Source organism: Passer domesticus, chromosome 5 (genome assembly GCF_036417665.1).
Source record: "Passer domesticus isolate bPasDom1 chromosome 5, bPasDom1.hap1, whole genome shotgun sequence".
NCBI lineage: Eukaryota > Metazoa > Chordata > Aves > Passeriformes > Passeridae > Passer > Passer domesticus.
In genome coordinates this window covers 44871435-44898191 of record NC_087478.1, presented here as the reverse complement: position 1 = coordinate 44898191, position 26757 = coordinate 44871435, and the positions used below count along the sequence as shown (strand labels likewise).

The 26757-nt window shown below is 36.0% G+C and overlaps 1 protein-coding gene across 3 annotated transcripts in view; it reads left to right on the top strand.

The window, feature by feature from the left end:
- The window catches only part of BLTP3B (bridge-like lipid transfer protein family member 3B), a 47455-nt gene extending 20818 nt beyond the window's left edge, over nucleotides 1–26637 (top strand). For 2 of the 3 annotated variants that reach the window (XM_064419827.1, XM_064419828.1), the window contains 16 exons: nucleotides 869–1009; nucleotides 1544–1714; nucleotides 2966–3146; nucleotides 4533–4616; nucleotides 6765–6947; nucleotides 7049–7167; nucleotides 8919–9060; nucleotides 9797–9990; nucleotides 11949–13447; nucleotides 13927–14102; nucleotides 15418–15554; nucleotides 16256–16406; nucleotides 20360–20616; nucleotides 22739–22847; nucleotides 23753–23922; nucleotides 24616–26637. In XM_064419827.1, coding sequence (XP_064275897.1) covers nucleotides 869–1009; nucleotides 1544–1714; nucleotides 2966–3146; nucleotides 4533–4616; nucleotides 6765–6947; nucleotides 7049–7167; nucleotides 8919–9060; nucleotides 9797–9990; nucleotides 11949–13447; nucleotides 13927–14102; nucleotides 15418–15554; nucleotides 16256–16406; nucleotides 20360–20616; nucleotides 22739–22847; nucleotides 23753–23922; nucleotides 24616–24741 — 3840 coding nt within the window. In that variant the 3' untranslated portion in view covers nucleotides 24742–26637. Of the gene's footprint in view, nucleotides 1–868; nucleotides 1010–1543; nucleotides 1715–2965; nucleotides 3147–4532; nucleotides 4617–6764; nucleotides 6948–7048; nucleotides 7168–8918; nucleotides 9061–9796; nucleotides 9991–11948; nucleotides 13448–13926; nucleotides 14103–15417; nucleotides 15555–16255; nucleotides 16407–20359; nucleotides 20617–22738; nucleotides 22848–23752; nucleotides 23923–24615 lie in introns of those variants that run through there. The other variant, XM_064419829.1, reaches the window with a different exon arrangement.
- Nucleotides 26638–26757: the final 120 nt, after the last annotated feature.

The following is a 26757-nucleotide window of genomic DNA, read 5'->3' as shown; positions in this document are numbered from 1 at the left end:
GAAGTTGTTGTGACCCAGGTGCAGGACCTGGCACCTGGCCTTGTTGTACATCATAACATTGCCCTTGGCCCATCAATCCAAACTGTCCAGATCCCTCTTCAGCACGTTCCTACCCTCCAGCAGATCAACATTTTCCCAGCTTAGTGTTGTCTGTGAACTTACAGAGGGAACTTGATCCCATCATCCAAATCATGCAGGAAGGAGTTTTAGGTAAACTAGCATTACTGGTTTTCCCTATTGATGTCCTGTTCATTTGATGTTCTCCATGATGTTCCTGCTGGACAGTCGCTAATTTTTCCATATTTGATTTTCAGTGTCCAGCTGTACTTGATGCTCTTGTGTCGTCATTATTCTAACATTTGCTTGCTGTATCTTCTAGAAATCCACGTAGTGGATTCAGAGCTTGTGGGGTCTGCATGGTGTGCAGTGTGCTCAATGTTTAACTTTCTCTTTTAAATGAAATAAAACACTCCAAAAAAACCTCTCCTATCCTGTTGCTTTGCTTCCTCCCCTGCCCTTTTCTTATTTAACATTTTGAAACTAAACTAAACAATAATTTTTTTTCCTCTCCCAAAAGCAGCCTAGTATGCATAGCTGTGACCTTTATTTTCTTCTGAATATTTTAAATGCTGCTTGTTACCTTAGCCTGCTTGGAAGTAGCTTAATGTTTCTGTGACAAGCAGGGTGAGGGCTTCCTGACACCTTTAGGTGTCAGGAATACAAGTGAGTTGTATTTGTTCTGTCTGTATGGCTAATGTGAGTTTTTGTGTACATATGTACAGATGTATACATACACATGCACAGGGCTAGGTGCAAGTAACTGTCATATTGCATCAAGGTGTTTTTCTCTTTTTTTCTGTCTTCAAAGGTCTTGACTTTTAAAGAAATCAACTGGCAGATGATCAGAATAGAAGCTGATGCAATCCAGAGTTCTAAGCATGAAATAATGAGTGCTCCAGTTCGACTGATTACTAACCAATCAAAAATCAGGGTCACGCTTAAAAGAAGGGTAAACTTGAAAAGTTTGAAGTCTTATTTTATTTTTTAATCTGTAACTCATGCTCTTAATTCATACATGTACATAGTAAAGATTTTAAATTCAGGCCATATTGAATGTGGAATTACCTGAACTAAATTTATAGTAATATGTAACTGGTAAGACTCTAGATTTTACAAGAAATACTCAGGCAGGTTTTGAAAATGAAGACCTTATATAGGTCCCATTAATAAAATGGTTTGATCTGCAGAGCTTTGTTCATGATGATGCTCATTGTTTTATCTTTCTAGATTCTGGTAATATTTACACTGCTTACATTTAGAGAAATGCAGCAGTTTAACATCTTATGCATGCCAAATACATAGAGTGAAGCATAAATATACTGTGTCTTAGGTGCTTCTTAATTAGTAAGAGAAATAAGATTTAAAATAAAAAAAGTAAATTTGTTATTGCTTTTTGCATGAAGATTTTCTTTACCCCACATATTTAATATAATGTAAGAAATATAAATACTTAGTTCAACTTCTTTACATTTTTATTTTACAGTTAAAAGACTGTAATGTTGTGGCATCCAAACTGGTCCTGATTCTGGATGATTTGCTGTGGGTTTTGACTGATTCCCAATTGAAAGCCATGGTGCAGTATGCCAAATCTCTTAGTGAAGCCATAGAGAAATCAGCAGAACAGAGGAAAAGCTTGGCTTCTGAAACAGCCCAGGTATGAAAATTGATTGTTTCACTGTATCATTCTCAGGTGTTCTACAATACAACAGAGTGTGGTTAGTTGTGTTAATTTATTTTAGAGAATGTTCAGTTACTCATTTTCATTCAGCTGTCTATCTTAAATTATACTGGGAATTATAGTTTTAAATAGCCTTCATTTTGCAAGATATTTTTGTATTGATGTTAACTGCAGAAAATAAAAGTAGTTCTATTTCTTTATCCATGTACAGAGTATTTAGACTTCTATATTTACTTAACTCTTTAATGACTGTTTAGTAATTTTTTTCTCCAAATATTTTATGGCTATGAATTTAAATAATTAAGACACATTAAAGTAACCTTAATATGTGGGTATATATGTTTACTATAATAATTTAAAGTGCTTGTCCAGTTTGTTCTCATGGTACTGAAAAATTAGCTTTTATTAAGAGCTTACCTTTATGCAGCCCTTGCTGGAATATATAGTGAAAACCAATTCTACTTTGAATATATTTCTGCTGCCATATCTGTGCTGTTGATGCTGCATGTAAATCTTGGTGTTCTTCAGCACATAGAGCAGGCTAGACCAGCTGGGCTTTGTGAGTGTTGAGGGCAGGCACCTCTTCTTGTCTGTGAAGAAGCAGGACAAGTACACTTATAGAAGATAAGTGCTATAAAATAAAACATGATTGATTACTAAGTATAGTCAGTTGTAGAGAATCTCTTAGAGTAAAGCCAGTGTACTGTAGCAGAGAGTTCAGTCCTTTTGCTGTGATGTGAAGGTTTAGCCACAGCAGTGAAATGGTTACCTGCTCTTGAGCAGGGAGGTTCTGATTCTTCGTGCCCTGTACTTGCATTTCACCTGTTCTCTGACACTGGCACTGACTTATGTTTGATCCTATCATGATGTAGCTTGAGGAACTAAATTAGCAGAAAGGAGCCCACTGTTGGTTTAGTTCCCTGAACAGCTTGCAACAAAAGTTAGAAAAATACCAGTGCTGTGAGTGACAGGGCTATAAGGAAGTGTGAGGAATGGGGAGAATGGGGGGTGCTCTGGCAGTGCAGTACTGTGCAAACATCCATTACCTCAACTTAGCTTTATTCTAAAACACTAAACTTCAATCTCAGTAATGATCCAAGGGGGAATGCATGTTGTGCAGATTTTTCTTTGTTTCTAATGCCTGTTTTGTGTAAGGAAAGAGATACTTATGCTTGAAAGAAACAATAAACATTATAAATTCATGTGATTGACTAAATATTTTTTCAGAGCTCTGCCCCTGCACCCAGCTCCCAGCAGGTGAAAGCACACCAGACAACAGCAGCACCTGATCAAAACGATGCAATAGTAAAATTGTTTAATGAATTTGATGTTAAGGAAACTTCTTATCACTTAGTAATTTCCCACTTGGACCTACATATATGTGATGATATCCATTCTAAAGAAAAAGGTAATTTTTTTTAAAATTGCATGTCTATGAATCATAATCATCATCAGGGGAGACATTTTGAGGAATACAATAATGAGAAAATAATAATACAATAAAGTATTGTATTATATATTGTATAATAATACAATAAAGTCAACAGACTTAAGTTTAGAGGAATAGTTAGAATTGTCTCCAGTGTCTATGGACTCATGTAAAGCTATTTAAGTGGTTCTGTTAGGACAGCATTTCATTAATAAATGTAATTATTTTAGAATAAGTGCAAAACCTTAGAATGCTAGTAGCTTATGTGCTTCTTCTGTCTTCTAGAAACTTACTCTGTCAGTCTGATTGTTACTTCTGGGTTTTTTTCTTTTATAAGTTAACTGGGTTATGAAGAATGCAGTGGCAACATTTTTGTGGCTTGAAGGGGTCACTATACAATCTGTTTCTTTAATACTCTTATAAATGCAAACTAATAAAAGAGCAGTCCTCTTTGTGTTACTAATTTAGACTAATTTGATATGGTCTGCAGCACATGGAAAGAATGGAACAAGTGTCCTGTGACCTTAAAGTTTTGTGTATAAATCTTGTACTGCTTCTTTTTAACAAAAGCCTCTTGCATATGGTCACATTTAGAATCAGAAAAAAAAGAAGGCAAATAAGGGCCAAAGTGATCATAGGAAGTGAGATATTACTGTATATCTAGTCAGTGAAAATTTTATGGAAACCTGCAAGGTCTACTATATTACTAGTCAGTGAAAAATTTATGGAAACACACAAGATCTGCTGAAGAAGAATATGAAAAATGTAGGGTTTAACAAAAATGCATCTCCTTGGTTAGGAAAGACGCTTTCATTACAGCAGAGCATAAGGTTCGCTGGCTGGAGACGTATTTCCTTCCATGCAGTGTATCTACTGCATTGAATTTGTCACTTCTAGTAAGATCTTCTTATTGGTCCTTTATTTTTGGAGTTTAAATTCAACAGTGGAAAAAGTCAGAAGAGAAGATTCTCAGAAGACCCCTTCACTGCAATATTTTTCAAATAAAATTATATAGTATTCTTGAAAGTAAATGTTGACTTCAAAGACTGATCATAATAATATATTCAATGTAAAAAGTTGTGTTTCAGAAAAAACTGCAATAATGTGTTTTCAAGTTGTCTTTTTAGTAGCATTGAAAACAGCACACAATTTGTAAGTAGTGACTGAGTACAGCATTCTGCAAGCTGATCTTTAGAAACCAGTGAAGACTATCTGAATGAAAATTTTGAGGGAAGATAATGAGGTTGTAAGGAGAAACGGTAAAGGGAAGAAAGTAGGTCTTAGGTGTTTAAAGGATTATAGCAGCATGAGAACTAACATGCTAAATGCAATGTCTGCAGAGCCAAGCATTGTTTTGTTTTACAGACCCAAACAGACGTGTTACAGGAGGGGCCATGCAGCTTTCCTTCAGCTATTTAACAGTGGACTATTATCCATTTCACAAAGCAGGTATGAAAGCAAGCGCTTTATGAATTACCTGTGACTGTGGCTATCTTGTCTGAAAGTTAAAAAAAATTGTGCATATATGTATACAGCTTGGATGATCATGCTCAAACCATTTGAAATGCACCTTTTTACTTCATTCCATATGCAAAAGCAAACAACAAAAGCAACAATCTGGGAACCAATTGAATTTCTTTGAATGAGCTGTTTTAGGCCAAATGGTTTTCACTGTTTTATTTGGTCAACAAAACGGTGTTTACACATTTCTGACAGGAAGAGAATTTTGTATTGACAGAGGAAGGCAGTATGGCATATTGAGAATTCAGTAATTGGATATTATCAAGAATCAGTCTGTTAGATTTTTTCATATATAGAAAACTGTAATTTTTTGTCCATTTCCAAAAAGTGTTTTGCATTTTACATTATTTTGCTGAACAAGAACCTCAGTGTGTAGAGGCTCAATTGTGTAGATTTTTGTTAAGCAGTGTTATTAAAAAAATTTGTCAATTTCCAAAGAAGTTTTTCTTACAAATAAAATATTTCTCATAAATAATTTCTAGCAGAAATATAAACATTTTAAAAGAGGATACATTACAGAGCATGTGACAACAAAACAGGATCTGATCATCTTCCTAATCAGATGGTCTGGAGCAGAAATCCACAAGGTCATCATTCATGTTAGTCTGTCCTCTGCTCTCATCCTGTAAACACTCAGTTGACTGGTGATCCATCCCAAGGCTGAGCTCCATCTGTTCCCACTGGTCTTGCCCTGCCTGCCCTCTTGTGCTCCCCAACAGCCCATGTTCATCCCCTGCAGCATTTCAGTTGTGTGTGCTGTCTTGCCACGTGTCTGTGATCCTAATGAGATCACAGCCATGCAGCTGCATACAGGGGTGTGGTTGCCCTGCTCCCCCATACTGCTGCATGTGTTAGTGTTCATGTACTTCAGAGAGGCAGTTGCCCAAACTGGCTTCTCAGAAGGGCTATTAGAGCTTTCCCTGTGGTGTTGCTAACAAAGTCCTGTAGGTCCTTCAGATCTGTGTGCCTGTGCTTGGAGTAACCCCATGCTGCTAGCCCTGTTTTGGAGAATCCCAGTGTCACGGGCTTCAGTCTAATGCATCTTTGTCATTTTGTTCCCTTTCTGGTTTTTTCCCTGTTCCTTTATCTTCTTCCTTAGCTATAAAAATGATAATAACTGACAAAGATAACAAAGAAGAAGGGTGGGGGAAAATGTCATCTCTTGTGATAGGCGCCAGCCTAAAAGTTTATTTAATGCTGCAATATTTGCATTTAGACTTAAAATCACTTTTTTTTTCCCAAAATAATTTTTCTATTTTAATAGCAAACATATTTGCTTATCCCCAGTATAAGTATCCAAAAACTCATTAAGTCCCAAATAAAGTAAATTTTCACATGGTAGTATTTAAAGAGTGATGTACCAGCTGATAGAAGTTATTTGTTATTGCATCTTTATTATTGAACAGGTTAGTAGAATGTCTTTACAGGGACTACTTGAAGATGTCATGATTTCTTTCAGAGGTTTGAGTGCTTGACCAACAGAAACATGTTGGAATTGAAAGCAGGAACAAAAGAATTTCCAGTGGGATTGATTTTGAAGGCTGTGTGTGCTGCAGCACTTCTTGAACTTACCTTGTTGTTTGTGTGCCATAAAGGTGCTAGAGAACCAAGACAGAATACATTTCTGGAAAGGGACCAGGAACTTCTTAGGACACAGTTCTGGCAGGAAAGATAAGCTTGGAAAAAGTGAGCATGAGAACATCGTTCTGTTACTTGCTCTCACTTTTTTTTTCAATTGAACATTTTTTTGCATGTTCTCACATATGACATTAATGTGTCGTAAGATTTCTCTGAACTGAAAATACTCAATGATGTTTTGAGTGTTAGTGGTGTTATAAGGCAGCTGGCAGTGCTATATTCTGAGTGATTTTGTGAAGTGCTGAGACTTGGAATATGGAATGTATATGGAATATATAACTTCTGTTTTAACGTCTGGTATGACTGCTGTTGTTCTATAATTACAGCATGCAATGAGCTTATAGTTCAAAGAATACTTGTGAAATAGTGGAAACTTGTTATCTTGTTAAAAGCAAATTTTCAAATGACTAATATTTTTCTCATTTCTCTTATTTGCAGGAGACAGCTGTGATCACTGGATGCATTATAGTGATGCCACTAAAACCAGAAGTGGATGGGCCAAAGAATTATTAAATGAATTCAAAAGCAATGTTGAATTGCTTAAGCAGGCTGTGAAGGACCAGGTCATAGATTCTCCTCCCAAATCACCACCTGCTGTATCTCCTCAGAACCTACAAACAGGTATTTTGTTTGCATCACTAATTCTCTACTTCCATTAAATATTAAAACTACCAAAAATACACTGTTCTTCTCAATGATTCCATCACTATTCTTTCTTACAGGCAAAGAACAGATACCAAAAGGAACATCTAGGGCTTCCTCTGTATCTTCCCAGCAACCAAAGGGCAAACTGATGTCTAGTCCTATTGTGGTTAGACTTGCAGATTTCAATATATATCAGGTACATTTCTTTAAGTTAGTAAAATGGGGCAACTCCACCCTTACTATTATGTAACTGTGCTTTTTAAGGGACACTGTGAAGCCCATTGAAATTAATGAGACTTTCCATTCATTATTGGGATACACCTTTATGAACCTGCTTCTGCTTTGTTAAAATTGTGATCCTATCACAATTAAGTGTTGGATCTAAGTTCTGTTGTTCTCCAAATTATGAATTTGGAATTCAAATTTAATCTTTTCATTGTACTATCTTATGTGCCTAATATTTTAATATGTGGTTTTGTATATTATGCTTTTCTAATTGTTATATTTTTCAAAGTACATTAAAACTGTTAAGAGGTTTTATTAAGTTTTTAAAATCTTATTCCAGCCACTCCCTTTCCAATGATATATTGAGCAGACACTTTTACCATTTCCATCCCCCTTCCCTTTGTAGAATGAGTAGTTTTAGTTGCTGGTTGTGGTCCAGATTGACTGTTCTGAGGCAAGTGAAATAGAGAAAGAATGTGTCTCCATTAGGCAGAATTGTAGTGATATGTGAGGATCTACTCTTAAATTTCAGGTCCTAACAAAATGTTTAGTGTGTGTCCTTTGTCACTGTGATTTCTGCTTGCTCTTTTTCCAATTTCCAACACTTTTCTGCCATATCACTACTGATGTTGTGGGAGATTACAGATTGCTGCTGGGAGCCTTCATCTGGATCTGAAGTGATTTTATACTATTGTTTTGTACTGTTCATGTTTCCATTTGCCTTCTGCTCTTGTCTCCTCCTCTCTACACAAACACATTTTCAGTTTTTAAATTGTCATTATTTCTATGCAATTTCCTAAAATCTGTTTTTCTAAATAGATCATTTTACTTGAGTTTTTGTGTCTGTTAATGCAGATATGTTTGCCTCTTGAAAACAGCTACATAAAGTGAAGCAGGCTTATAAAGGTCATGTATTGATTATTTCCAGAGAAATTCTAGCAGACATCATCATATATTCAATATTAATACATTGGGTAATTTCAAATTAACAGTTTGACCTACTAACTGTCAAATGGAAGAGCTTTGTTTTGTCAACATAATTTTTAAACTAGGATGCATTCAATGAAATTTAAGGTCAACTATATATCAAATGTTGATTTCTTATTTGTTTTATAATTTACATTGTAAGGAAACAGAAATGGAGATTACTGTTCCATAACATCTTGATTCTCCTGTGAAGCAGACCTTCAGGCATACCCAAGCATACGCATCTCTGCCAGGTGCATGCTGAACACATTGCTTCACACAAAGTTTGAGAGTCAGCCTGTGTACTGGAATTTGTTGTTATGACAATACAAAAGCTACCTAATGTGTGTAATAAACTTATCTAACTTATCTATCCCTTATCTAGACCAGGCTGTATGGAAATACACTCCATCCAAGCATAAATGCTTAAACAGGAGCTGTAGTATTTGCAATAAAGAATCAGATCATTCTAGACTTCTGCTGGACACCTTTGAAAGTGACCTGCTGCCTCTTGCCTTGTATGAAGGAAGGGGATTTGGTACTTTTAAAAGAATTTTCTTGTGAAACTCTTCTGTGCAAGTCATTTCTGCTTCAGGGCAGTTAAGTGTTTGTCACTGTTGGTCAGCACTTTTGCTTGAGGGCCTAACCCAAGAGCAGTGGAATGTTACCTTGCTAGGACAGCACCATGCAACTATAAATGCTTAATCATTCATAAAAATGTAACATGTTAATGAAATAATCTTTTATGATTTACAGGTTTCAACAGCAGACCAGTGTCGTTCTTCCCCTAAAGCTCTGATCTCTTGCAATAAAAAGTCACTTTATCTTCCACCAGAAATGCCAGCCATTCATATTGAATTCACTGAATATTACTACCCAGATGGAAAGGACTTTCCTAGTAAGACTTTTTTTTTAACTGATACATAAATTTTGTGTGTTACTTTCACCTTTGTGAAGCTTAAAGCTTGGAAATAGGTAATGGCTTTCTAAAATGGACAGAGCACAAGACTGCTCCATTTCCACAGTGCTTCCTCTTGCAAACTCCTATTAATACTGGTTTTTATAAACATAGTTGTTCAGTCTGAAAACACTTGCAGCATTTTTACTGACACATGAATTATTCATTCTCCAACATCCACATAATGTTTCTGCAATTTCACTGTCTGACTACATAAAAGAACTCAAACTATTGCAACAATGCCTAAAATGCAATGAAGAGCTGCTGGAGTTATTTGTAGGAATATGTTCTGTGGCTGGCTTTGTTTTATATACAGAAATGTTAGTGGATTTCTTGGGGATGGAACTTGAGGACAGCAAATTTCCATGGTCTTCCCTCTTTACTTTCCTCTGTAATGAGAATATTCTCCCCATTTCTTCAGACTTAATTCTAGTCTTAGTTTTTTTACACTCAAAAATTCAGTTACTTTCTTGGAGTGAGAGAAAGAAGCATCACTTCGGGTATCCCCTAACAATTAATTCTTCCTTGAGACTAAAGACTGGGTTTCTGTTCTTTCTCTGATGAAAAGTACTGGTGAAAATGTAAGTTTGCAATCATTTAAAAGCAAAAGACAACCCAACCCATGAACATTTTACTTATTCTCATGGTTTCTTTTTTTTTTTTTTTTCTCTTTTAGTTCCTTGTCCAAATTTGTATGGCCAGCTGAATGCTTTACAGTTCACTCTGGATCAGAGAAGTCTTCTTTGGCTAAACCAGTTTGTGTTGGATTTGAAACAGAGTCTTATTCAGTTCATGGCCATGTACAAGTTAAATGACAATTCAAAATCAGATGAACATGTTGATGTGAGAGTGGATGGACTAATGATAAAGGTACGCTGTCATTGAGTAGGTGTTTTTTGGTTTCTTGGAAGAATATTTTTTATTCTCTTACAAATACCTACATGAATGAAAAAACATTTCTCTAAAAAACTCTGCAGAATATGATTGTTTGAAGACAGACATCTTATTTCCTGTTCTTCATCTGTGTTCTGGTATTTTGGTTTGGATATTTTGGTTTTGTCTTCAAGACCTGAGTGGGAATGCTAACTAATTATTTCCCTGTGGTCAGGGAACTTGACATAGCAGAGCTAAAAAGAAATTGATCACTAAAGTAAAAAAACAAGTGAAAAATTAATATTTGTATTCTATATCAATGTAAGGGTCCTCCCTTGTTCCTCTGGTTGTATTCTATCAAAGCTCTTTTGTCTTTTTTGGTGAATGCTCTAGAGTAAAGAAAGCAGTTCATCTGAAGGTTTATTTCCTTCTCCAAAACCCATTCTCACCATTTTCTGTTTCATGCTGGTTGTTGGTGTAGTTCAGGTACATGAGTTCTCTGTATGCTTATTCCAGAGGAGTGGTGCTTGTAAATCCAGCTGAACATCAAATTTTTGCTTCCCTTTTCTTCTCCTTCCTTGTAAAAAAAGGATTATTGAGCAGATAAATTTCCCACACATCCCGTGTTTGCATTGAGTGTTTCATTTTATGGTTTCCAAGGTTAAGAGGTGAACAAAATCAGTCTCTTCAGTGGTGCCCACAGGAGAGGTTTCAAGGACTCTAAAAAGTCAGCATATGGAGAAATGGTTATCTTTCTAAGCTCTTGCTACATCCTAAATGGAACTTTACAAGGACACGGTTTCTACTGAATAGAAACAGTTATTAAGAGCAAACAACTGTAAATCTGCAAATATAGATTAATCTAATATTGAATTATTATATGGGAATAGCCTACTAAACTATGAAAGGATAAAAGTATTCTTACATCCCTCAAACCTTGATTCATAATAATTATGTCACCCTGTATTAACAGCATTATTTTTATTCAAGCAAATGATGAATTAATGGTTACATATCGTATGGTTAATTAATTTATTTAGTTTTTTTTTTTCCTGAGTCCTTATATTTAAATGAAGAAGCTTTCATTTAAATACAAGGACCCCCATCTTTGTGTCTTTTGGGATGATTTTTTACTCCTACTTTCTAGATTCAGAATGGAGATATTGTGATAGAAGGCAGTGTCACTGATAATAGCAAAACTAGAGTGGCCAAGGTTCATGTTAACAGTTTAAGATTCAGGATTTGGCATAAAATAAGTTTGCTTTAAGATGTGCATTGAAAATATGCAAGTTAATTACAGTGTGCTGAACTATTTTTCGTTCTTTAGGAGTTGAGGTATATTATTATTTTTCTGGTGAAACAAATGTATTATGATTATCAGATAATTGTCAAAAATACCTGATCTGTATTCTTCAATGTTAAGAATATTAGCTGCATTGGTACATCTAACTGTTTGCTTGTATCTTAGCAAAGAAAAAAAATACTGTATGGTAAAAAACCCTATCTGACATGCCAGATTGAACTCCAAATTATCATTCTCTCTTTCTCAAAGCTGTAAATTTTGGAAACACTTTAAGAAATGTTCTACCAAGCTGCTCTTGAGTTGAGGGAATGAGCCACTTCAGCCTAATATAACTAAACTAAATTTAAGACCTTCAGATAAGAAAAGCCTGAGACCCTTATGTTTTTGTACAAATATTGATGAAAAGCCTGAGACCCTTATGTTTTTGTACAAATATTGATGCCACAGCATTCTTCTCAAAAATGAGAGAGAACATAAATCATAGTCTGTGAGCCTGACTTATCCCTGTTCTGTTTCACTGTATTTGATTTCTCATAAAACTGTAATTCTAATCCTTTGTATCAGCTGTCATGGCTATTATTTTATTTCTTTAATTGTATACCTTGTTAATCTACATATTTTTAACTAGAAAAAATATATTTCTCCCTTGCAGATCATCATCCCATTCGAAAACAAACCTGAAATTCATAAAGATCAACCTCGTGCACTTTCCATTCAAAGTTCAGAGATGATTGCTACGAATACCAGATGCTCACCAAACTGCAGGCACTCTGATCTAGAAGCTTTGTTTCAGAACTTCAAGGACTCTGAATTTTTTAGCAGAAATTTCACCACTTTTCCTAAGTCCCCCAAAAATTTTAATCTTTTACATCCTATCTTCCAGAGACATGCTCATGAACAAGATACCAAAATGCATGATGTTTATAAAGGTTATGTCATTCCAGAATTGAATAAATGTGCACTAAAGACATCTGCAGCTACTGATGTTTGGGCCATGCATTTTTCCCAGTTTTGGATAGATTACGAAGGAACGAAAAGTGGGAAAGGCCGGCCAGTAAGCTTTGTGGACTCCTTCCCGCTTTCACTTTGGATTTGCCAGCCAGTAAGATTTGCAAAGTCACAAAAAGAGCTTGTATCCCGTAATCAGACAGCCTTGAACATTCCAAAAAGTGAATCTAGTGATCTCTCTAATAGATTGCAGCGTAAGAAACTTCTCAAGGAGTATTACAGCAGTGAGACAGAGCCCTCGACCAATGGCATTCAAATGTCTGAGGCTTCAGGAGTGCTTTCTGAAAGCTCTTCCTCTGATGCAGATGTACATGTTCTTGTCCATGTTCAAAAACATGTAAGCGTGCAGATCAATCACTACCAGTATCTTTTTTTGCTGTTTCTCCATGAATCTCTTGTATTGCTCCTGGAAAACTTAAGGAAGGACGTAGAGGCAGTGACAGGAAAACCTGCAAAGCAAACAGATGTCTGCATTGGGATTCTACTGAAAAGTGCAGAAGTAGCCTTACTGCTCCATCCAGTGACTCAGGGAAACTCTTGTAAATCTTCTGTTGAGGAAAAAGGAAGTCCCATGGCATCAGAACTCTCCCCTGTGGGAAATGGGGAAACTCTTACTTCAGAGAGTAAATTAGTTGGTAGTAAGATAGTGGAAGCCAGTATTACTAATTTTGGTTATGTAAATGACTGCAAGCCTCTGAATGCTGAAGTTAATAAAGGAATTTTAATAGATCCTCTTTTGTTTAAATCAGACAGTAATATGGATTTTCAGAAAGCAATGTCATTTTCCGATGATGCATCAGATAAAGGTTTGGGAGATACAAGTGAAGGAGGAAGCAGTGGACTTTTTAGTAGAAGTGATTCAGAAGAGGTCTGTGGACCTCTAAGTGAGAAAAGTAGTTTGAATCCTAGGGATTCGGTGTCCATTCTAAATAAGAGAGAAGATTCTACTGAATTTTTCATTGATAAGGAGGATGACAGAAACATATTCTCAAATAAGTTAAATGAACAGGAAGGCACAACTGAAGGCTGTCCTAACCAAGTCACTGACTTGGAAACAGAAACTGCCTTAGAATCTGAAGAACTTGAAATCAACAAAGACAAAGTGGCTTCAGTTAAAATGTTTCCATCCCAGTCTTCTTCAAGGTATAGAAAATTAATACTAAAACAGTTTTTCTACTCTTTGAAAATATTTAGAAATCTTGTTGGCTACAGACTTCTAGTACTTTCAACAGTCAGGAAGGGAACATCTTAAGAGTTGAACTCTGTGGTCCTTCCAACTCAGGCTGTTCTGTGATTCTGTGTTCTAGCAGATGAAAATTTTTAAAGCATGTAAAAAGTTATGGGGTATCCAGCATTCAGTGAAAGTTAAAATGAAGTGTTAGTTAATTGATTTAAACTATTTACTTTTAGTCTAAATGTTAGAAAATATGTATTGAGAGAAGTATTGACATAAATACCTAGATGAATATATGATGTTTCTATATTTACCTCTTCTTGTCAAAGGATCATTGAATAATCAGACTTCCATTTATATCTTGCTTGGTTTAGAGGAATTTTTAAAGTAACTTCTATGTATTATTTAATTTAAATAATAATTTCTTCATATCTTCATATTTTAAAAGTGCTAAGCCTAAGGAACGCTGCTCGTCCAACCTCCCTGCATTCTCTGTTTCTTACAAAAATATGAAGAGAAGTCCGTCACAAGTCTCTCTGGATACCATCTCTATTGATAGTATGATGCTAGAGGATCATTTGATAGAGAGTGATGGAAGTGATAGTCAAAGCTTTCTGGAGAAAGGTAAGCAGGTCTAATAAAATATTTTTAAGCAATACATGAAAATGTTTGCTATTAAAGTCATGCTCAAAATTATTCTAGTCCAGCAAATCCTGCATACTTTACAAGACTATTTCTGTTACCTTCACCAGTAATTTCAAGTGTATTCAGCATATATAATTTCAGGGGAAAGCAATAACATGTACTACTTCAGCAGCACTATTTAATTTTAACACTGCTTAATTTTCCTGTCGTAAGGAAAGTAAGAGCATTCAAGTGCTGTGTTGCAAATCTGAATTAGGCAGAACTTATTCCTTGCTATGCTTGAAAGCAACTGCTTTGGCTGCAATACTTACAGGTTGGAGCCTGAATCAGTGTTACACTTGAAGTGGTAAAGAAGCTTTCATTTTAGAAGTGGATGAAAAAGAAACGAGTTTTCACTAACGCTCACCATCCTAATTACCAATCAGATAAGTTTGGTGGTCTCCTGGCAGCTCATCCCTCAAAGAATATTTCCCTAGTATTGACTGTCTAATAGCAGGTATTTGTCCAATTTTTGCTCATCTGTGTATATACTGATGAAATAATTTTCCCATGTCAAGAAACAGAGAAAGTAGACCTTATTGCTACCTCTTTTCTGATAATTCTAATTTGCATAAGACTGATTTTTTTCTGTAGGATTTCTCTTCAGTCTAGAGCAATAATGAGAAGACTGCTTCACTTGCAAGCCTGTTATATATTTGAATTGTAGGAGTATTCCTGCATGTGCTTATGTGGGAGTATGCCGTGAAATACATTTTCCATTTTAAATAACCTTTATATGTCTTTTTAGCTTGTTAAACAATATTTAACTGCAGGTTAAGTATCTATGCCTTCCAGTTGTCAAGGAAACACTATCATGATTATGACTGCTCTAATGAAAATATATGTAGCTTAATTCTCTAAACATACAAGCTTCTGCTCTGAAGGCACTGTGCAGTATTTTAGGTACACAACCTGGAATTTTTTTTCCTGGCTGGCTCACATTTATATTATTTGATTTGGAAGACTAAAAAATGCCTTCACAGGTTTTTTTTTAACAATGCATGTAGAGTGCTGTATTGCTTTTGTCACTATATCCTGCTTTACTTTTGGTTAGTATCTAGAACTTGGAACTCTCTGTAAGAGGAATGGATTTGGCAGTTCAATCATAAATATTTGTTTAATAAGCCACTCAACTCATATTAAAAATGAGTTAATGTGTGCATTCACTAACAGACACTGACTTTATTCTTAATGTAGGCGTGATTAAGATTATGCTGTGCTAACTTTGCATTTTTTTCTGATGTGTATTTGGAAGGTATTACAGCCACAAACTATCAAAGCCCATCAGAAAATGTCCATGAAGGAGGCACAGTGATGGAGAATTGTGATGGGTCATCTCCAGATGCCATGAGTGCTGCTTCAGAAAATGCCCATGAGACTAGGGAAGAAATGGTAATGTTATTGTATTCCATTAGAATACATGGTTCTGTAAATTAAACCTTAAAGCACAACTACAATGTCTCCTTTTAGAGGTGATTTTTTGAGTCATGAGAAAAATGAACCCAAAATATTAGTAATGACAATGCATACATATCTTCTGATACCAAAACTGACTTTAAAGAGGCTTCTACTTATTTTTTAAAAATACTGCAACTCAGTAAATAGAGAAAAAGGGCCGACTACCATACAGATAGCTAAAGTTTAGAAGCCTATCCTAGCTTTTTAACCTGGTTTGATTCAGTACTGCAAGTGCTTGGTTGTGCTTATGATATGCATAAAGTTGAATGCAGTTGTAGGTAATGTCAGATACCTGATATGTCAGGTATCACAGAGGTTATGTGCTTTTCTGTCAGTAAGGAAACTCTGTCTCACTTCCATGGCTTTTCTAGCCAGTTCTGAGTTGGCATGAGTGGGGTTTAAATACAAGTCCCTGTCTTTGGACAGGCTGTTGAGCAATCCATTATGAAGGCAATGTGTACAAAAAGAAAATAATAAGAAAATGAGAACTTTTTGCTTCTCTGTGAGCAAGGGTTTTCAATACAAAGGGTTGTTTTCCTTTTGTGATGGAAAAGGTTTAGACATACCTTACAAACAATAGTCACTGTAAATTCATTTTATAATCTTACATTGTTTTATCTGGATTTTGTTGACAGATGTCTGTTGTGGTTTTTCAAGTATTTGGTGTTAATGGTGAAATTGACATCAGAGGAGAAGACACAGAAATATGCTTACAGGTCAACCAAGTGATACCAAACCAACTGGGAAATATTGGTGTTCGACAGTATCTGTGCAACAGAACTGTTGGTAAGAACTAACAATTCAGTGTGTTGAAATTGGAGCTGGAAACATTTATTCTAAGTAAATAAAAATGCAAACATAGTTTTATGTTAGACTAGCATCCCTTTTATGCTAGTTTAGAACTCTGATTTCTTTCTTCATTGCCATACATTAAAAAGGAAGAATAAATAAATGGAACTGTATATGATTATGTGGGTAAAAAGGTGCATTGCTTTGAATTCTGGTCATTAGTTTGCTTTTTTGAAAATTAAGTAAGCAGCATTATGTGCTGGTGGCTGGGGTAGAATTAATTGTCTTCATATTGAGTGGTATGGGGCTATGTTCTTGGATTTTGTTCTCTGTATTAAACTATCTTTGTGTTAAGCCACGAGTTTTCTGGCTTTTACCCTTCCAGTTCTCTCCCCAATCCCACTGGTGGGGGGTGAGCGAGAGGCTGTGTGGGGCCTGGCTGCTGGCAGTGTGGAACCAGGACACACTGCATTGTGTTACTGTTTCATGAAGATGGAACTCCTTATGATTCTAATAGTACTTTGCTTTATGTACCTTCTTTTGAAGGAATGTTTCTTTTTTTCAATATCAATTTTTCTAGATTAAATGACACACACAATTTAAACAGGCTTATAATATGTGGTTTAATGAAACTTTAAAAATTTCCTCTGTCAGGAAATATGAGCTTTAAAGACAGATTACTGTTTTTAGTTTGGTTTGGGTTGGGGTTTTTTGTTTTGTTTTTTTGGGAGTTTTGTTCGTTCATTGTTTTTGGGTTTTTTAAGCTTAATACAAAGAGTGTAGTTCATGCCAAATATTTGCACAGCTAGATCAACCGGTGTCTTGTCAGAGCTGTTCTTGGGCATGAGCACAATATATACATATTTTGCCAGAAAAACCAAGTTCTCATGGATGAGGTGTTTTCCTTGGCATGATGTATTGGTGTGGCAGCTCATATCACAGTCTGCTTTGCTCCCCTCTGCCAACCTTCTACATGGATTGCTGGATGTAAGCTCTGTTGCACTATAGGGTTTTTGGGGCACATCCCTGATGCACCTGCTTCTGGTTCAGTTCCTTCCAAGGAAATAGCAATAGCAGCTGTTGGCTGCCATTTTCTTATTCCAGCCTTCTATCAGCATGGCTTTTGTTCAGACAATGCTTCAGCTTCAGAGGTGGTACAACCTCTGATCCCCTGGCTAAAGAACACATTTGCTGGTGAGCTGAGCCACTGCCAGCAGCTGCTGCCTGAGCAGCTGTTGCATGATGTTGTAGTCAAGAATCTGAAGGCTAGGAGAAGGTCCAGCAGGGAGGCCTCATGTCTGACCTTCAGTTCATACAGCAGGTAAATTGACTTCTGGTTATCTGCCATATCCTCTGTAAAAGCTGGAGGGAGTAAATAATATGAACATGCCACCTTCCTGCTCTTGTTTGTATCTACAGCTGGAGCCTCTGATAATGATAATGCTTCTCAGCTGATGCTTGTGCACTGTCTAATTATTTTGTGGATGGAAAGGGTATAGCATGATTGGAATCTCCAAATACTTCCACTTCATATCTCTTCCTTTCTCATTCTGGCAGGTACCTAAATGGGTGAGCCAACAACACATTTTTTGGTTTTTAATACATTGCTGGTCACTCCTATTCTGTAATGTACATCTTCTCTCCACTGATCTTTTCACTTCACTGTGATTTCTGTACTGTCAGGAATCTTCTGCTGCTGCTCCCTGTGTCCCATATTCATTTCTATTAGAACTAAAAGATAAAAAGTTGGAAAAAAGCTTGAGAATCAGATCAAAAGAGACTGTTTAAAAGAGTTAATAGTAACAAAATACAACTAAAAGAACAGGTGAGCAAATGTGTACGATAATATCCCAATAAAAGCAACCTCCCTCTTCAAGACCTTTAATAAAACTTTCTCAAGTGCTGCATTAACAATTGAAACCAGTAATCTGAGGAACCATGCAATGCAGGAATTCTCAACTTATAATTACAGTCTACAAGATGTTCTGGATGAAAATAACCATTTAAAATCTACTATACTCTTAATGCAGTAGGTGCAAAAAAGAAAGAATGTGGCTAAAAGCTGGACTAAGTTGAGGGCGACATGGCAACTGTGCAATTCCCTGCAGGGCTGGATGCAGGACTGCAGCTTTATCTGATCTTGCCTGGCAGCAAAACCAAAAGAACGAGGGATCATCGAGTATGGCAGAAGTATTGTGGGAGGGCTGTGCTTTTACTGAGATCTTACCATGCTGAACCTGCTTGTTAGAAGGCAAAAGCAGTTCACAGCAGTTTCCAAATTTTGTAACACATTTTTTACTCCATCTTCTCTTGACTCTGCCCCTTTCAGGTATCTGCAAGATAACTAAAATTGACTAAAGGATTAGACTGAATGTGTGTTCTTTTCCTCTGCTCTTCTTCTGTACTTTAGATCCTTCCAGCAATGATGCAGGCACTCTTTTCAGGTGCAGAAATACTTAGGGCACCTACTGCTTATTTCTTTATCTGTATGTGTAGAAAGTATATCGATCCTTTTGAGGGAAACAAAGTTTCCCAAACCGGTTGCAGAGATTCACTGAACAGAGTGGTCATTATTCTTCTGTCTGGAGAGTGCCCCTTCTTCTCCTGTGCTGCTGGTAGCTTATTCACTTTTGTCTGGACTAAGCCTAAAAAGATAGTTGATACTTGCAGTATGGTTTTGGTTGGTTGCTTGGTTTTTGGGGTGGGTTTTTGTGGGGAAGGGGAATATGAGGGGAATATGAGATTTAGTACTTCTTAAACATTGGAAAGATGGAAGGATGGAGTAATGGCTGTCAGTGTTGTGGAAACCTCTATCCACTGAGATAACAAAGGGAGAGATTCTGGTTCACAGCAGAGGCTGAAGATTCTCATGTACATCCTGTCGTTGGTCTTTGTCGGCCCAAATCAACAGCGTGTCCATCTACCCTGACACTAGTGCCACTAGATAAGGGCACAAGTCCTGACTCTGCTGCTGCGCCAGGTCATCCATGAACCTGCACACTATACAGGAAGAGGAACCCAATTAATGTACAAATAGGAAAGCAAATCAATTATGTTGTCAGGCTGCTGTAGCTCTAGGCAGTGTCTGTTGCATGATGAATTGACATAATGCGGTTGGTTTTTCTTGAGTTTCTTTCTTGGGGTATCTTTCACCTTTCAATGGTTGTTTTTTCTGTTACTGTGATAACTTGTGCTTCTTGTCGTAATTTCTGTAAGTCAGCCATCATAGTGATGACATGACTTGAGATTTATACAAAAAATGGTTACTGCTCACTGTCCCCCCATCCCCCCCGCAATCTGGTTACCTTAAATTTTTTATTTAGTTTACTTTAGTTTATTATGGTTTTTAGAACTTTTTAGGCTGAATGTTGTAATTGTTCTTACTGATTGAAGATATGGAAGTTAGCAAGAAATTGCCAGAGTTTTTTAATGTTCAATATTATTCATTATTGCCAATCAAGTAATGCGTATGTGATCATACTCTCTATCTTGCTGCATTGCTATTTATGGTTCCTAAGTCAGGATGTTCAGCCTTTCCAAGAAAATACCTGCTCTCCTCAGAGTGTAAAGTGACTTTAATGTTTTTCTGAATTGGAATTTAATGACTTAGTGGAAAAGTATGCAAAATTATGCAAAATAATTGGTTATCCATCATCAAGGCACCAAGGAAACAATTTTTTTAAATGGATGGTGATACTTCTGCATTGTCTTTTCTCTTGTCACAGTGAGGTACTAGCCCTTATATGTACTCTTTATTTTTGTACTTTGAAGTGCTATACTTAGAAATTTGCTCTGAAGTTCTGTATTTGCAACACTGCCTTTTATGAATAATAACTCTATGGTACCTTTTGGAAAATCAGTTGGACAATAGAGGCGGAAATAATTGCATCATAATTGATCTGCTGTACACTGCAAAATTTTAATGCAAATTTGTTTTCTTTTTGCAACAGGTTCTGACTGTAAATCTGTGGCTGGACCTGTTAATTCATCACCTGAGATTAGTCTGAGATGGGAAAGCGGGCCTAGTGCTGTTGTACATTCCCTGCTAGCTGTAAAAAATGGGTTTCTTCAGTGTCATGTGGAGAACTTCAGTGCTGAATTTCTAACATCTTCTCTCACAAACATTCAGCATTTTCTAGAAGATGAAACTGTCGCAGAAGTGATGCCTATGAAGATAAAAGTTTCTAATGCAAGGATTAATTTAAAAGTATGTTAACAATGAGATACTTGGCTGCTCCAAAAAAAAATTGTGTTCTTGTTTCTTTGATGATAAACTACTAATCTGGATACAGTTAACTTCAAAGAAACTGCTATCATCCTCTGAAAGGTCTTTAGATAACGCTAAAACAATTTTAAAATCCATAGATTTGGTTAGCTCTGTGGTATGGCTGGAGGGGAATTTTCTGCATGAACAAGCTATTTGTATTAATTAATATTTTATACTTTTTTCCCTCTCTCCCCAATCTTTCTTGTAGAGTGATGGTGTCTGGGAATTTTATATGTAAGGTTCTAGAGGCACAATGTGGGTTTTTCTGGTTGGGCTTTTTTGCTTAGCAAAGGATATGGTTTTCTAATTACAAACAGTGGATTTTAAAGGTTATTTCTCCTAGCTGGAGGGTAGTTCTTGCAATGAAAGTTCTTTACAAAATAAGGCGAAAGGTTATTGAATTCCAGTACAAACCACTTGAACACAATCCAAATTTCATGTTCTTCTAGAAACAGATACTGAACAGTGCAAGCATTTTTCAGCACTGTATCTTAAAATAGCAACATTAAGAGGACACTTCTGCTCAAGTCTCCTAGGGGATTTTCTTTCAGACATTTAAAGAAGATGGTGAGTTCTGAGCTGCACAACCACTGATTATAAACATAAGAACAGTTTTTTGAGGGATGTAGAACAACAGAAAAACAAACATTAAGATAATTATTACATTGCTTTGGACAGTAATAATCACCCATACAAACTTTGAAAAAGGTGAAGATTGGAAGACAGTTCCAGTTCTACATCTGGGGCTAAGGTCTTAATTCTGCCAAGATCATTATTGACTGGAAAGGCAATTGTCTTGTGTTCTAGTCAAAATGCATCAGTATTCCTTCCCTCAGTGATACAGCCCTTCTATCCCCTGAGGATCTTTGGGTACTCCTAGAGTTGTTCCTCCTCTACAGGATTAGCACAAGCATTTTCTGTAAGAGCTGTGAATCTGTTCCTCAGATTTCAGTGGATCACAAACATGAATGCCCAAATGCAAATAGCAAAACCTTTACACATAGTCACTTGCATTTAAAACCAGGATTGTGCTGGTTTATTGGCAAGAAGGCAGATTTAAGCAAAATGTTCTTGAGAAAGCAGCTGCTTGAGATGGGGAATGTACAAACTGGCAACAAGATTCTACTTGGCAGCAAAAGCACCAAAGTGCTCACTCAGCAGTGCACACAAGTCATGGTGAAGTTACTCATGACGGTTGACAAACTGCAAATTTGACATAGAGATGATAAATTATTATAGACTTGTGTTGGATATTATAGAGTGAAAATATATTGTTCAAATATGTGCTGCATTGCCTATTCAATGCAGTATGTTCTTTTATTTCTTCTGCATGAGACTTCATGCAATGTGTTTCATGGCAGGGGAGGCATTTGAGAAAGATTATTTTATTGTTTGCATTTTCTGCTGCAATCTCAATGCTGTTTCAAGAAGCTTTGGCAGCTATATCTCAACAGCTTTCTTGGTATGCATTTAATGCTGATATGTGTAGTTTCTGATTATACTGGCTTCGTTATTCTGTTTGACAGGGATAATGAACTATAAAGACTTCCTGGGGAGACCCCAAATAAGTAATTTGTGAAGTTTCTCTTCTGCTAAATACAGTAGTATAACTAAACTGCAGTTGGTGTCATCCCAAACTAAATTCTGAAAAGACAAAATCTGCTCAAGAATGATAGCTGTACCTATTCCATCTTTAAATAGTTCAAGGGAAAATCAGACACTATATAGCACAGGCTTCTTATCTGTGACTCAGCTCCTGAGCTAACAAATGTCTTGAGTTGGGGTATAATCTTATTGAGATGTCTGTACAAACACTTTGAAGTATTTTAGTCGGACTATATATTGAGTTCAGCAGACTTACTCCAGAGATAATTTTGAGCCTTTAAAACGATCCCTGGGGGGAAAAAAAGGGAGCCAAAGTTTAGTGGAGATCCCATTAGAAAATTCTGCTCTGAAACATTCCCTTTCAAGTTTCATTAAATGCACTTATGTTTAAATAAACATCCTGATTATCTATTTTGATTTCCTTGTAAACTTATTTTTTATTATGTGTATTTTTTAGGATGACAGTCCACGTGAAAATCTTAAGGCGTCTGAGCTGGTACCCATAAAACTGCATATTGACATACTCTGGATAGAAAGAAATGATGATGGCACTTTCCTTATTAGAGGTTTGTATGTTGCTGCACCTTGATATCTCAATTCAATAATCCTGTTGGTTTTTCCTTTGTGCATAAATGTGGCTAATTATGAAAATATAACTGGTGAAAATTTGTGTAAATTGTGTTGCCATATGCCATAATTCTAAGTGTAGTCACAAAAAAGATTATTGTCTTTTTGAATAGTGGCTGTGATAACCCACAGTTGAATCAACCTGGGAGAAATAAAAAATATGCTTATAATGTCATCAGGATGTGCTTCATCAGTGCATATCACATCATCATGATAAGTTTAGGGTTCCTTTGTTGCCACAAAGCAAACAAAAAATTGTCTTTCTTTACAGATTTCCAAGGTGGTTGTTGTCTTTGTTGTTTTGTGTTGCAGGTAGTAGTAGAAACTACTGTAAAACCATGACCCTGACTTCTTCCCTTGATGTACAACAGTATGTTTTAACAGGTGTTATATAGTGTACTTCAGTAACAAATGCTAGAAAGTTTCTTTAATGCCAAGTAATTAAGGTTATTTTCTAATTAAAAACTTGATTCTGCAGGTTTATCTCACTGCATCTTTAAATGTAAATGCAGTCTTGAGAGAGATCTGGAGACAGTATGTTAATAGTAATATTAATAGTTCTCCTATTTCTGATTATTCAGAGTGCATATTCTGTGGTGATGATACAGGTTGGTATAAAAATGTATTTATTTTCTTCAGGCTGGAAGTTACATATTGTTTCTTTCTTCATCTAAAAGGTTATGAGTTTTAATTAAATTTTATTCTTAAATTTGATTTTGAGTCAAATATCAATATACTTAATATTATAAGTATATTTTTTTTAGGTGGGTTTAATTTTGTACTGATAAGAATAAAGCTTAATTTTTTTTTTACAAAAACCCTGCACACTATTTCTGTAATACAGACAATCAAAAAGTAAATGATGTGTCAAAGATGAAGAATTCAAGCAGCACATTGCAGCAAGCAGTGGGATCTGTTAAACATAAAACACAGGACCAAGCCACGCAAACTACTTGGGAAACACCCAGACCTTCTAAATCAAGCAGGGATTCATCTGACTTCCTTAAAAATGAGGTATAAAGAACTCATTTTGACTTCACCCTGCCCCCTCAAAATTATGTTACTATCATTATTAATCATAGTTGTAAGGCTGTCTGGGGGTGGGCCTGTGATAAACTTCTGTTTAGAAATCTGTTTGACATGGAAAATATGAATTGTGGATATTATGGTGTGGTTCAGCAATTTAACACTGCTTTCTAAATAGTGTAATAATACACTGCACACTGACTCTTTTCCTTTACAACAGAGGGAATTCTATAAGGGAGTTTTCTTCTCCCCATCTCCCTCATTCCTGTACAACACAGCTATCAAAGACAAGGGGTCTTAACTGTTTGGTCAGATCCATACTTATCTCTCAGTCATCCCCAGATTTTGAATGGATGATGACAGAGCCCACACATTAATTTGGCTGTTTTTTTCACTGGGTAAGAATCTGGTCCTAGAGCTCACAATCTTGGGTCATTTCCATTCTACTCCAGAATGGAAATGGCATAGCTGAAACACTGGCTATCCCACCTTTTGAGCTGATTGCATTAACTCTCTCCATGTTCTACACTCACTGAGAATCAGTTGCAGTTGACTCAGCCCCAGCAAACCTCCACCCAGCAGTGAATGGGAGCATTTGGTTTTTAAAAAGTTATTGAAATGGGAAAAGTCATCAGTATGGAATTATACCAATAACTTTCTTTTCTAACCCTTTCATTTCAGCTTATTGAAGAAAATGAATGTCTCAAACAGGAACTGGCCAAAGCCAAAATGGCTCTTGCAGAGGTACAAATGGAAAAAGATGCCCTGCTTCATCGCATGAAGAAGATGAATGTTGATCATCAGTAGGACACTGTTCTTTTGGTACAATGCATCATCATCATAACTGCAGGTGGTGGTGGCACCTAAAATACTGTCTGCAAATCACTTGAAAATGTGGTTATTTTTTTTCTTACAGACAGTATTCTCATTAAAAAAAAAATGTTTGTAAACCAGGTACTCTTCTGAAATTTTCATTAAACATTTTAACATTTCTCAGCCCATTTTAAACTGAAATGACTTTGGAAAAATCAGTTTATACTGTACTTTATTAATTTACTGAGGAAAAAAATCATATCATCTACTTTTAATATTATCAAATGAAATGTTATTTTTAAAATGTTTTCTGAAAAGTGGATGGTTCAGCAATGAAAGAAGGTGCCTGGGTACATAACAGAGTCCATGTACCATGCCTCACTAACAAGGTGTACCTCTCTTTCTAAGGTTATGTGGTTTAATTGTTGCCAGAAGATACCTATAGAAGAGGTTACATTTGCACTATGATGATACAGGCTAGATCCTCTAGAATAGTATAGCTACTGAAAATTAAAATACCAGCCCTAAACTGGCCCTACATTCAGTGTAATTTGCCCCGAGAGGATTTTAAGAATCCTCTGGTGCTATAGAGTTCCATATATTCTTTCCATATGCACTCCTAAAACCAAACAGTAAATGCTGGAGAATTTAAATAAGAGGGCATACTACTGGGCTTTCCTTCTGCTTGAAGGTCCACTGTATCTGTACAGCTAATGTAATTTAGACATTCACACTTTATTTTTCCTTTCTCTGTGAAGAGGATATAGCCCTGATATAGGATCTGGCCCTTTGCGACAGGTGAGCTTTGAGCCATTTTGCATGCATGTCTGATTCCTGCACAACTCATCAGACATGCCCAAGGATTTGGTTCAGTGTGTTTAAATAAATAATGTTAGTGCTCGTGAAGGGGGGAAATCCTACTGGGATTCATTAGTTGTATATTGCTCTTTTTTTGATAAAAAAGCTGTAGAGAATCACTTAATTACCCAAAGAAATTGTGAGATTACATGAAATGTAATTATACAGTTGAAATTATGGGTGATTTGTACAAATTGAACAATGATTTTCAGCTAAAAACTGGTACAGATGAATAAGTAAAAAAGCACAACACCATAAAATAGAGTGTGCTTCTAAACAATTTAGGAAACAACATACAAAACCATACATGCCTGTAAGAGATTGTCTTTGCTGGAAGTAAAACTGACTGAATAATTTAACTAGTGACCTTGAATCTGACAAATGAAAATCTTTTAATTGCTACCACAATTGTTTCTGCTCCATGGGATCTTGGAGGGAAGTTCTCTTTGTAGATAGCAAACAAATCTCAAAAAGTATTTAGTATCCTGTGTTTTGACTTCACATACTCAGGTTGTCAAACCAGTTTTAATTGTTTTCATTAAAACTTTTTGGAGGACACATAATTTGCACTGCTGGAAATAGTTATTGAAAGTGTAGATTTTAACCAAGAACTCTGTGGAGGAACTGGTTCAGGCACTATTTTAAAGCCTGCCATATGAAACCCTAGTTGAAACTCTTCTTAATTCCCATGGAAATTTTTATTTTGTTATTCTGAATTAGATGAAAAAAAATATACACACAATGTTTCTATCAGAGAAATATTTGTATTTGAATAGGTATATAAGACAACACAGTATTAAATATGAGTGGTGCAATTTCACATAAATATGATGTCAGATTCAGGGGAGGAATTCTCCTTTTGGTTTAACTCTGGTTGGTACTATTAAAGTAATTCTTATTTGGTTTATCCTTGCCAAGATCTAGTTGGAATTATTTTGAAGAAGGAATGTATAGAGTGCTTAGTAGCATGTTGCTAGAATATTACATTGAGAATTATATAATTTTTAAAAAGAAATAAATAGCAATATCAAATGTCTGGGTTTTTTTTTTTTTTTTTTACTGCACAAACTAAAAATTGCTTGTTTTGAGAAAAACCAATTGCAAACCAAATCCAAAATAACAGCCCAAACCAGCCCATCTCAGTACAGTTGT